The 13181-nt window shown below is 45.3% G+C and overlaps 1 protein-coding gene across 6 annotated transcripts in view; it reads right to left on the bottom strand.

The window, feature by feature from the left end:
* Positions 1–6655: 6655 nt before the first annotated feature.
* Positions 6656–13181, bottom strand: part of Wdfy3 (WD repeat and FYVE domain containing 3) — a 248435-nt gene continuing 241909 nt past the window's right edge. For all 6 annotated transcript variants that reach the window (XM_036200777.1, XM_036200773.1, XM_036200776.1 and 3 more), the window contains one exon: positions 6656–9941. In XM_036200777.1, the coding sequence (XP_036056670.1) occupies positions 9812–9941 (130 nt within the window). In that variant the 3' untranslated portion in view covers positions 6656–9811. The remainder of the gene's footprint in view (positions 9942–13181) is intronic.

Here is a 13181-nt window from a genome sequence, read left to right as displayed (position 1 = left end):
AGGTTAGAGATGTGTTGTAATAGGAACTTGGTAGCAGCACGGAGGAATGTGGATGGGTCGTGCTGGTCCCTGCGAAGAAAGCCCATTGGATACCTGCTGAGGGGGTGGAAAGAGGGGCCACATAGCTAATACATGAGCCAGGAGTTTCACTCTGTGAGTCTCTGAAGAAAATTGAAGACGTACACTAAAAGTTGTATACTAATCTTCATGACTGTTATTCACAGGAGCGAACAGTAGAAACATTGGTACATTGCTGGTTGATGGATAAATCAGATATGGTGTATCAGTTACACAGTGGACCTCTACTTGCTAGTGAGGAATGAACTGATGTATGCTGCAATGTGGATGACCAATCACAAATGTATATTATATAGCTGTAGGAACACAGACACAGATGCTAACTTTTGTGTCCTCGAGACCCTCAGTCTATAGTCCTGGTTGTCTGGTTAGTTAGTCTGTAGTCCAGGCTAACCTCAAACTCATCATAGACCAGCTTCAGCTTCCTGGGTGCTAGGAAACTGTGGGAGCCACCATGCCTGCTTATGGTAAGGATATCTCAAAGTCATTCATCTCATTTATTGTGGTACCTGTATTATGGGGTGTGTAAACAGGCAAAAAGGGTGGGGGCACCCAGGACTGAGGTTTGGAGGGCTGATAGCTGACCCCATTACTGACCTGCAACAGGTGCAGGCAATGTGGGCTGACTGCTGGGCAGGGTGGAGGCAGGGCTGCCCCAAATATTTCACTCTCCCATTTGAGCAGGGTTAGTAAAGGTGGGGAAGCTTTCTTTTCTGGCTTTGGGCAAAGATGCTTCTCCCTGAGAGAATGCTGCTCACAGACCTCTCCAGGACTGAAGGACTTTGAAGGTTTAGAATCAGTTGTCTGTGAGAGATTCAAACACGGGTTTTCAGGCATGGGATCTAGATATAGGAAGGCTCAAATCCAGCACCCATGCTCTAAGATTTCCATGAAAACTGCATTCAAGCTGAAAGCAAAGCTACTTTAGCAGCTACCCTGCCAGACATGCTTGTAGAAGTTCTGCACGGTGCTGGACAGGATGAAGTTCTAGACCTTTCCACAGCTGACCAGGGGGAGATCACGGTGAACTACTACAGAGTGGGGCAGTGGGAAGGTGCGTGGGGATATGGTAACTGCTGGGACCATAGGACACCCACTGCAGTCAGGAGTGCTGGAACTGCCCTAGAGCTTCACTAATGCCCCTCTAAGGGTCATCCAAGACCTGAAGCAGAGGAGGAAGCACAGCTGTCTTGAGGCAGGCAGAAAGCATGCTAGGAACCCAGTACAGCTGTGGAATGGAGAGGTGGGGATACAGAAGCCAGGCAGGATTTTAATCGGCATAGTGATGATATGGCTTTGCTGCTGCTCTGTGGAGGAGCTACTGGGAAGCAAGCAGACACCACCCACAGCACCCAGTTCTGAGACTCATGCTGTTCCCCAAACAGCCTGCTCCGCAAGTGGAAAGTGAGTCGAAGAGCCAGACATGGACAGACAGAGGAAGATGAAAATCACTATGAATAAAGACAAGCAAGTAAGAAAGCAGAAATGGGTGGTGACTATTACATTTTGATACTGGGGTGGAGGTTGGAGATGGCGCCTAAGCACGTGCTCCATCACTTCACTATGTTCCTAGCTAGAAGCAGCTTCCTCAAGCCCCATTGTCTGTTGGAAGTTGGGAGTAGTATTCAAGGTAAGGCCACACACAAATTGTTCTTATTGGAACAACTCTGTCCTCTTTCTTCCCTGGGATGAAGCCTGCAGTTTCACTTTGCCTCCTAGCAGGAAGCCTGTCAGGGTTGAAGTGCTGGTGTTTTATCTTCCTGATAGGGCCAGAGGTGATTCTGCACAGATGATATGGCAATCATTGTAAGTAGACTTTCACAGCAGTCATCAAAAAGGACATTGGGAAAAGTGAGAGCCATGAGTAGACACTGTGGATGGAAGAGGGAGGGAGGAATCACACTTTGGGAACACAGATTCCTCCCAAGCAAGGAAGGCTGTGGGCTTTGACTGCCAGGAGCTCTTTCTACTCCACCCAATAGATCAGATGGGCGATCAATTCTCTATTGATTTGCCTTTGGGTTTCATATTTCAGTACACCATTTTTTGTTAATGTCTGTGGTGGTTTGAAAGAAAATGGCCCCCAATGGGAGTGGCACTATTAGGAGGTGTAGCCTTGTTGGAGTAGGTGTGGTCTTGTTAAGGAAGTGTGTCACTGTGGACACAGGCTTTGAGGTCTCATATATGGTCAAGCTACAACCCATTGTCTCAGACCACTTCCTGTTGCCTGAAAGATGTAGGACTCTCAGTTACTTCTCCAGTACCATCTACCTGCATGCAGCCATGTCCCACCATGATGATAATGCAATAGACATCTGAAACTGTAAGCCACCACCTCAATTAAATGTTTTCCTTTATAAGAGTTGCCATGGTCATGGTGTCTCTTCACAGCAGTAGAAACTCTAAAGATAATTTCCAAATTAATGCTAATGTGTTGAGGACATACATACTACTTTTGCTCTTTAGCTACCAAACACCCAAACTTTAGGACACTTCTTTGAGGAGAAGATGTCTTGTAGTTGGAAGTTTTCCTGTGTCCTGTCCTACAGCTGCTCAGACCCAAGTAAACATACAGAGGCTTATATCGATTACCAACTGGATGGTCTAATGACTCAGGCTTCTTGCTAGCTAGCTCTTATAACTTATAGCCCATTTCTATTAGTCTGTAAGTTGCCATGTGGCTGTAGCTTACCGTTATTTTCACATCTTGCTTCTCCTGGCAGAGCTGGCATCTCCTGACTCTGCCCTTCCTCTTCCCAGCTTTCTCCTAGTCTGCTTACCCTGCCTATACTCCCTGCCTGGCTACTGGCCAATCAGCATTTTATTTATTAACCAATTAGAGCAACACATATTCACAGCATACAGAAAGACACTCCACATTAATAAATTTTCATATAAGAAACTCAGATACAGAGAAATCATTCACTCAAGTGGTAGAACAGAAACAGCTCTTGACCTGATCAGTATATTAAACACATGAGAGCTGTATGCAGTATTAAAATGGTAGCACTAACCGTTTTATATGATCAAAATTTTGGTCTTGTCTAGGATAATGAGATTTTTTAAAGTCCTCATTAGATAACCCAATACTTCCAAAGTGTGCTATTCATATTGCTGCAAGTTGTAGAAGGGAATTCTAATAACTGGTTGTAGCTGCCAATGCCCAGCCCAATGTGATGTGGTCTGGTTTTACATTTGGCAGGTGGGAGCCCTGAGAATGTGCTATCATCTAATTAGCAAGCAAACAAGATTGCATGCCTGCATGCATGCCACAGTGCCGACAGCACTTCCTCCATCTTTGCCTTGGATTAGTGGTTCTCAGGTCTTCATAGCTCAAGTCCCGAAACCTTTTTGGTGGGTTAGCATGAGGTCTGCTCTCCTAATACTGAAATCGGATTCACTCTTATCATTGCACTGATATTTGCCCCGCAGTACAGAAGTGCTGGAGAAAACTAGAATAGTGGTGGCATGAACCATTAGTGAGCATGTCTTCACCACCAAGCTCTGGCAACAAAACACAAGTGCCAGCTTTGCGTAAGAATGACATTGGAATGGGCGGTGGTGGCGGCACACATCTTTAATTGCAGCACTCAGGAGGCAGAGTCAGGCATCTCTGTGAGTTCGAGGCCAGCCTGGTCTACAGAATGAGTTCCAGGACAGCCATGGAAATATAGAGAGACCTTGTCTCAAAAAACAAAACAAGAACGGCCTTGGTGAAAGAGTAAAGATGAGGACTTTGGTTCAGTTTTGATCTTTCAAGAGTCACAGTGACACCCCAGATGCTCTGGAGAAGCTCTTGGGGTTGAGCTGTGAAGTGACTGGCCCCTTTTCTTTCAGAACACTGTTTTTACTCACAGAACAAGCAATAGACTCTGGCTCTGTGGCAGCCATGATCAGAGAAGAGCCTGCCACTTCAAAGAGAACAGTAGACAGTGTTGATTGCTAATTGCTAAAGTTTAGGTTGGAAGGAAATTAGAATCTTGGGAAAAGTAGTATCTACTGCCACAGAACTCAGAATTTCCTATGGTGCTGGTAATATTTTGGTTCCATATATGATAATGTACCTTTGGGGACATCACATAATGCAATATATGAGCACCTGGAAGATCTTCAGATTCTGCAGCAGCAGCACATAGCTCCCTGCGACACAGGCCACTAGCATTTTTGTAGCACATCATGAGCTTTATGGTTATGGAAAGGGACACAAGACAGACAGATGCTATGACATGTTTGTTGTTACAGATATGGATTCTTGATAAAACTCAGTCTTCAAGAAACTTAGAGCCCAGTGTGGTGACACACACTTGTGATCATAGTACTTGGGGAGGCTGAGGACAGAAGGGTTGCTGTGAGTCTGAGGTCAGATTGTACCCCAGTGTGGTGACACACACTTGTGATCATAGTACTTGGGGAGGCTGAGGACAGAAGGGTTGCTGTGAGTCTGAGGTCAGATTGTACCACATAGCAAGACCCTCTATAAAACAAAAAAGCAGGGGCTGGGAGATGGCTCCGTCTGCCATGAACCATGAGCCCTGAATTGGGATCTTCAGAAGCACCCATGTAAATGTCAGGCATGGTTGCCCATGACTGCAGCTCTTGAGAGGTAGTGACAGCATAGCTTGTTGGCTAGGTACAGTGAGAGCCTGTCTCAAAGGATAAAATGGAGTGTGTGTGTGTGTGTGTGTGTGTGTGTGTTGTTGGTGGTGGTGGTTCAGTAGCTAATGGTGGCTGATGCCCAGCCTGAAAACCTGAACAGAACAGACCCTCCAGGTTGTCCTCTACTTCCACATATGAGTCATGACATACATGCACTCGAGGGTGCTTGAGTGCATGCATGTGCATGTGTGTGTGTGTGTGTACACGCACACAGGCAATAAATCTAAGATAATGGTTTTAATAAAGTGCAAAGATAGGGGTCTTCCATTATGGGCTCCGTTCTGATGTTGATCTCTGGCCTCTGCATGTGCACACCCATATGTACACACAACATACACACACCCTAAACAAAACCCCCACAAACAAAAACCTCCAAAGAAAGAAGCACTTCTCTGGGGGAGTTACTAGAACATTTGTTAGCCGGGTTTTCACTTGTTCAGTGAAGAAGCGTAAACGAAGAGCTGGCATTGGGAAGCAGACCCAAGAGCCCACCTGCCCCTTAGGAAGCTGGACACGAAAGTGCTTTGTACAACTATAACACAATTCTGGGACAGCGAAACACCTCAGTGGGGAGAAGGGACATGGCACCAAGCCAGACACCCTGAGCTCAGTGCCTGGGACCCACCTGGTGGGAGAGAACTGAGTTCTCCTCTGACCTCCATGAACACGCAACACACTATCATGAAGACAACTCCATTCTGTTGCTGTTGGTGTGGGGTTGTGAGTGGAGGTCAGGAGACCTCAGGGTCTTCTCAGTTGCTCCTCAGCTTACTTTTCTTGAAGCTGATTTGGCTAGAGTTAGACAGACCCTGGGGTACCCTCTTGTCTCTGCTTCTCTAGAGCCAGGACGGCTCAGTCGCTGCACTTGTGGGTTTTCCCCTCCCTCCCCTTCTTTCTTAACGGAAGTTATTTATAGACACATGTAATTTGTTAGCATGGTTTCATCATTGTTACTTTAAAAGGAGTTACTATGCCAGGGCGGGTGGCATAGGCCTTTATTCATAGCACTTTGGAGGCAAGCAGTTGGATCTCTGTGAGTTCCAGATCAGCCAGGGCTACATAGCAAGGCCCTGTATTTTTAAATGTTACTAAATATATTTTTATATCTTGGCTTTTACAAGACTTTCAGTATTGATGTGTATTAACCATGTGAGAAAAAGCTACTCGAGGGTTAAATCTAAGACTAAAAAGCTGTGTATTATTCTCCCATGCTCTGTGTGTGGAGGGCATTAGACAAAAGGAAAAAAAATCGAGACAGTCTAAATAAACCTAAAGAGTGTTCTCTATTTGTTTCTTTCCTGGGAATGATGCTACCTTAAAACTAAATGGCTAATGATGAGGATAATGATAAAACCAGTAACGGGCTGTGAATCTCAAGTCTGGGAGGTGACTGAAAGGCACAGCTGCTCAGTGGCTGCAGGACTTCAGAAGATGGGTGGGGTGGGACACGGGGAGACACACACAAGCACACACGCACTGACACATGCACACACGCGCAAACACAGTTGCTTTTTACAATGACGAATAGAAAACAATGCTTGGAAAAAAAAAACAAAAAACCAAAATCATGCAAAAAGGTCTTTTTTGATAGGCCAATTCAAATTTGAAAGCATGTCCCCCAGAAGCCACCGGCCTCCCTTTTCTGCCACCCCCACAGTCACCAGCATGGCCGCAAATTTAGGATGCAGAAAGCCTGGTTCATAAGGATGGATCAAACCGGAACTTCAATGTGACCCTAACGGCTCATCTCTGCAATTTACGCAGAGAGGAAAGAAACATGCACAACCAGGAAAAATTACGTAAAGATGGAGGAGAGTTAGAATCACTTTGGTTTTACTTCTCCGAAGAACTTAATTTAAAACAACTTATTATTTTTTTTTTGTGGTAAATAGTAGGTATTTATTTGAAATGAAAAAAATACTTAAGTACCTGGACTATTGCATTTAATCATGGACTGTAATTGTCTACCTTTTTGCATCAGACAGAGATACAGTGAACACTCAGAATCACAGATTGCACACTAGATAGGAGTTCTTCAGGCCTTTTACATAACCACCAGAGAAACAGATATTGGATTCTGCAATATAGTACAAAAGTCCACAATCAATCCAGTCGTAGCCAGTATCTTCAATTTACTTCTGTCGCTGTACAAATGGTTGGCCAGTACTAGGGCTCACAAGTTAACAACAGGACAAAAATATACATTGCACTGACACAGAAAGTCAGCTCTGTTAATAATGGTCATGCAACAAGTAACCAAACTTGCTGAAATTAAAAATACTTTCTAAAAACATTTTTAACAGCATAAATAGTTTATACACAGTTCGTTTACCAAAACAAAATGTATTTAAATGATACAAAGCAAAAATAAGTTTCTACCACCTTTATACATAAGAAAGTGCAAAATAACTTATCTAGAGTGTTTTGCTATTCTCCAGAGGGCTGGCTGCTACGGGCAGCTACTTCGTCTTCAAAAACATGACGCTACACTTGCACACTACACACGGATGTGCCAGAGTACATGGATGCATAGGGATGGATGGATGGATGGGTAGAAGGATCAACAGAGATCAGGCTGGAGCCCCGTGAGGTACTCGGAAGAAGAATACAGACCACAGGAAAGTGGACACACATAATGTTGCTAAGCAGATTGGCACAGAACACAGAAGAATTACCAGAGAAGCAATGAGCCAGTGGACATGAGTGCGTGCGCTGCCCTGTGTGAGTGACTGTGATTTCTGCAGAAGTGAAAAGAAAACAAAAACCAAAGCTGATGGAACAAAAAAGTTGCCCACAGCACCAGCTGCCAGAGGAAATACTATTGTGAGGGGTTAGGTTTCCACCTACTAGTTACGGAAGTTGTGTTTGAAAGTTTAAGAGCGTTCATCCCATACAACTGTGGGCTAGACAGAGAAACAAGCTTCAGGTGGCTTCATACACATTCCTATATTCAAGTCCTGGAAACACCCCTGCCACTGGGTATGGGTAAACGTGGGTCATGGGCCAAAGGAGGCCGCTTCTTTTACAAAGTGTAGAGTAACACTGCTACAAAGCAGTGGAGAGGCAGGCAGCCAGCCCACCAGCATGCAGCAGCAGCAGCAGCAGCAGCAGCAGCAGCAGCAGCAGCAGCAGCTTCTGCAACTGGGGAACACCGGCGTCCTTCTAAGGACTTGATGGGGGGGATGGCGGTACGTGAGACACAGAAAGGAAAAAGCAAAAGCAACTTTTCTTCAAGTGAAGAGTTAATGCCAACAACCCTCCTTCACGTGTCTGGTTGAGCGCTTAGAAATGGAAGTGCTGGAGTCGGTTTTGCTATGTATCATAGACAGCAGGCTGAAACCTCGAAAGGAAGGTTTAAATTTAGGAAACATAAGGCACTAAAGCAGCCGTCACGGTTTCTCCTGGAGACCTGCTGATCAGGAAGAACAAACTTGTTCTAAAGCTGCTTTCAGCCCATCGGGTACAAGGTCACTGTTGTACCAAATGCCTATTTCTGGACACATGTGCATATATGTGCATTTTAGTGCATAAGTGTGCCTGTCACCAGGGCTAAAGATGGAGAGTTAGGGAAGCCAAAGCCACTGTCCTCTGAATGATGCCTCCCTCCGGGAGGATGCCGAGGCCTGTCCTTCTTGGGCCATTAGTGATTCTACGTTGTTCAAATTGCAGGGCTTTTAGAGTTGTTCATATTATTAGCACTAAGTATCTGAAAATGTTAAAATCTAGATTAATTGTTTTATTTGATTTCATATATATATATATTTATATTTATGTACATAACACACATTTTAAAAAAATCCCACCACCAAAGCCGTTTCTCTATAAACTTATCTCTTAGCTCCCACCAGCTTTAACCCTCCTGGATTTGTGTGTTCTGTATCCAACTAGTAGAACAAATTAAATAACTAAATATTAAAATACTGTAATTATATTCATAGCAAAACCAAAAAAATAGACATCGATACAGTATAAATCTCACTGTTTTCAGGTAGATGGCCTTAAATGGTAAAGGTTCATTTTAAGCAGTTCTGACATGATCCAGTTTTACAAGGTTTAAATGTTAATTCTGTACACTTTTTTTAAACTCTTTTTTGAAAATAAGATGTAGTAGAACACAGTGTCTCCAAAGACACACACTTGTTATGTTCTATGCAGAGAAGCTAATTTGGGGTTACATGCAAATATATTACCATTAGTTGAGGCAGGGCTGTGCTCTGCCTGACATTGGTCACCTGATCCCCGTTAGGCGATGCTGAGGTGTGCTGGGACCACGCAGCCCACAGGTCAGTTTAAGGGGCCTGTCACATAAGAACAACACTGTGGCGGTATGCAGCCAGAACATGATGCTCAGGTATTTGCAGGTTACCTCATGACCACACTTCTTTTCTCCCACACTAGCTCCTAAAGCAGGGCTACAATATTTTGGTTACTAGCCTATTTTAAATGGAGATACTGTGGGCAACTTGAAAGAAATGGTATCAGGCACACAGGCTTGGTTTGAACAGGAAAAAAATATTACAGATAATGTCTTTGAGGATAAAAAAAAACCCATATTTATAATTGAGAGATGTTAGACAAACCTTAAGTAGTTCATTGAGTTAGTGGCCTAGTTTGAAGTCTCATGTTACAGGCAATTAGGTCCTTATTTAGAAAAAAAAGGCCTTTATACTATTTACAATATACACAGCTGCTTGCAAAGAAGTCAGATTTACAACCGTTTTCTAGAAGCCTTATTTTTAAAAGTTTTTGTTGATTTTTTCCAAATAAGGATGAATAACTCTATAAAAATGAGATGCAAGAAAGAGAGCTGGGAGCACGGAGTTGGCTCTTGGAGACAGCTACACTATGGGCGACCCGGGTTCCGAAACACTTCTGGGAACCACCTTGCTTTCTGCGTGTTCTGTTCACTGCATAGTGCCTGCCAGTCACTGGCCTCGAACCTGTGATCCATGATCCCTTTGAACTCAACACTTCAAACGCTCAGCCTGAAGAGGTGGGTAAATGGAGACTGCTTCGATGTCCTCAGAGCCATGGCAGGACCCAAAGAGCTCCCCAGGCCATGGTCGCATCAGCCCCCTCAGTCCCGGCAGTTTCGGGGCCCGTCTTCCACCCCTCTCTCGTGCTGTAGGCTATAGTAACAGTTCTGGCAGACTCGCACTGGAGAGGAGATCTTCAAGCGTTTGATTTCTGACTGAAATCGACTGCACCTGAAGGAAGGGGAGAGAAGTTAGTCACAGATCCTCTCCACAAGCCACCAGTGGGGAGGACACGAGAAATGTGAGATTGGACTGGAAAGCAGGCCGCCAGGTGTCAGAGAGCAGGCCACCAGAACATGCCCAACGCCATGCTCGTTGGATACTCGTGTTGCTGGCCCAGGACCAAAGAACACTGCAGTGAGTAGCCTGCGGAGACGCCAGGAGAAAATGAGAAAAACATCGGAGTGAGGGTTTACACACAGCTGCGGGGCTGCAAAACTGCATCTACCCTGAGGCCAGTAGCTTTTAACCGCTTGGGAACCACGGCTCTGGGCCAGGGAGATGGCTGGGGGGGTAGTGGAGGGGAGCCAGGAGATCGAGGCCTCGTCCTTGAGCTCCACATGGTGTAAGTAAAAAACTGACCACTGTGAGTTTCTCGTGACCTCACACATGTGCCGGGCTGTCTCCCAGTTTCCGGCTATGGGTGTGGCAGGTGCAACCATGTCGTCATTGAGCCTAGCCTTCCCCTTTGATGGGAAGACTCCATGCCCATCTCGCTCCACTGCCCACTTACATGTGCTTCCTTGTTTTGAATTTCTTTCCTCATAGGAACTGCTCATTTTATTTCTGTCAATTTAGTTACATATTTATCAATGGCATTCAGGGATACTTCTACACACGTGCAAGCAGGCACTATCTATCCACTCATCCCTTCTGTCTCTGTCTCCACCCCCAGCACCTTAACTATTATCTACTCATCACTGCTTCCAGGTCAGGCCAACTTTTAGTTATTTACTTTTTAAGTTTCAGCATATGGCCTTGACTGTGTGATATATTTGTCTTTCTCTGTATTGCCTATTTCATTTAGCACAAATGTTCTTTGGTTTCACTCTGTCATCCTTTAAGGACAACAAAGACGGTGTGTGTACACATACACCGGAAGTTTACACCATTCTTACATTTTATTTAGCATGTGTGTGTGCATGCAGCACATGTGGAAGCCAGAGGACAACCTTTGGGAGTTCGTTCTCATCTTCCACCATGGGGGTCCCTAGATTGGAACTCAGCTCATGTGGCTCATCTGCAGCCATTTTTAAACTATGAATCCACTCATTCATTGCTGGACAGCTGGGCTGACTCTACCTGTGGCGTCTGTGACTAAAGCTATGATGAACAGGGCTATGCAGGTCCTCTCATATGCTGACCGACTTCCATTTCTTTGGATGTATACTTAAGGATAGCTGGGCCACATGGCCGTTCTGATCTTTTCCATCCACTGCACTGATTTACATCTCACAACAGTACATGAGAGCCTCGTGCCCTCCTGTCCCCAGGGACATTTGTTACTGTTGTGTTGGTGACAGCTATTCAGACGAGGGTCAGATGGGATCTCACTGTCACTCTGATTTTATTTCCCTAACGCCTAATGACACTGAGTATTATTTTATATATTTATTGGTTACCTGCGAAGTATCTATTTGGATCAGTTTTGAATCTAGATCACCTAGTTTTTCTTAAAGTGTTCTAGATGCGAATCCTGTGTGAATAGCTAGCAGGCTCTCTCCCATTCTATAGGCGGCCTCTTCATTTGCTCATCACATGCTTTTCTGTGCAGAGTCTTTACTGCTGGGATTAAAGGCGTGTGACACTACCACCCAGCCTAAATCAGTATCTTAAAGTATCTCTCCTGTGTTCTCTTTCGGTACATTGAGAGTCCTTTGAGCTGACTTCCATACAAAGTAATAGAGAGGGTCAAGCATTAATCTCCTGTACGTGGTTACCTGTTTCTCCAAACCCAGGGTTGAAAAGGCTGCTGTCTCCAGTCAGCTACAGTGCATGGGCTTACCTATGTGTCTGCAAACCGGCCCACCAATCTGCTTCTATTGAGCTCCATGCTGCTGTAGCTGTCATGACTGATTTCTTTTTGTTTCCATATTCATTTTAGGGTTGTTTTCCCTAGTTCTGTGAAGAATGCCATTGGTATTCTGAAGGGGACCACAATGAATCTGAGCTTCCTTTGGGTAGCACGGACATCTTGACAATATTCAGTCTTCTAGTTGGTGAGCACGGGAGGCCTTCCAGCCTTTTATTGTCTTCTTCCGTTTTATCCTTCAGTGTTTCATCATTTTTACTTTAGGCGTGTGTGTACATTTACGTGTGCAGGGCAGAGGTCAACCTCAGGTATTGATCCCTAGGAGCCATCCACTAGGTTTCTGGAGACCGCTGACCAGGCTAGGCTGGCTGGTCCCTCAGTGCCTGCAGCACCATGCTCAACTTCTCATATGGGTTCTGGGGCCCAAGTCTGGTCCTCCAGCTTCCATGGCAACCACTCATCATCCGAAGGGTCTCCTTAGCCAGTCTTCATTTCCCAAGTTGTTGATTCCAGGGACGTAAGCTTTCCATTCTGACTGCTTTCATCTGCTTTGGGATATTTGGAGCTGGTTCTTTCAGAGCTATGCCACTGAGGAAGCAGCATCACATTACACTGGTTTCTCATACTTTCATTGTTCTTATACTGAGATCTGTACATCTCAGAGAGGTGTACTGGTTAGTTTTAATCTTCAACCTGACACATAAGTCACCTTGGAAAAGTGAGTCTCAATGGAGGGACCTTCATCCAGTTGGCTTGTGGGCGTGTCTATGGGGCATTGTTTGATTGCTAATTGAGACAGGAAGGCCAAGCCCACTGTGGTCGGGGGCAATCTCTGTGCAAGAGGCTCTGGACTGGATAAGAAACTGGTTGAGCGGGAGCCAGAGGAAGCCAACTGCATGCAGCCTTCTTCCATGGTTTCTCCCCAGTTACTATGAGTTCCTGCCTGGACTTCCTTCAGAAATGAACTTGAAGTGTAAGCCAACCAAACCCTTTCTGACCTAATTGCTTTGGTCATGGTATTTCTCACAGTAACAGGAAAAGCAAGCTGGGATAGGGGTGAATGTCTCTCCCACTTTCTGAGGTCAGGAGAATTCTACAGCTATGTCCAGACAAGCACTATACTGCAATCTCCCAGTGGCCTCTCTGGCATCCATTAGTGATGCTGGGCCAGGGCCTTCTGGATGGAGGCTGGCGGGAACCCCTGCCTCGTGGATTTGTGTGCTAGGTGTACTCCAGCAGTGTGGTCGGGTGTGGAGAAGATGGCGGAGTGAGGCTTTAGCGGTGACTGCGAAAGGTGCTGGAGGTCTTCTCAGGCACTGCTGCTGCTGCCACTTGTAAGGATCTGTCACCTGCTGCACCAGTGCAGTTGGGGGGCCTGA

Source organism: Onychomys torridus, chromosome 10 (assembly GCF_903995425.1).
Source record: "Onychomys torridus chromosome 10, mOncTor1.1, whole genome shotgun sequence".
Taxonomy (NCBI): Eukaryota; Metazoa; Chordata; class Mammalia; order Rodentia; family Cricetidae; genus Onychomys; species Onychomys torridus.
Note: the sequence above shows the minus strand (reverse complement) of the source record. Positions and strands in the feature narration are given on the sequence as shown.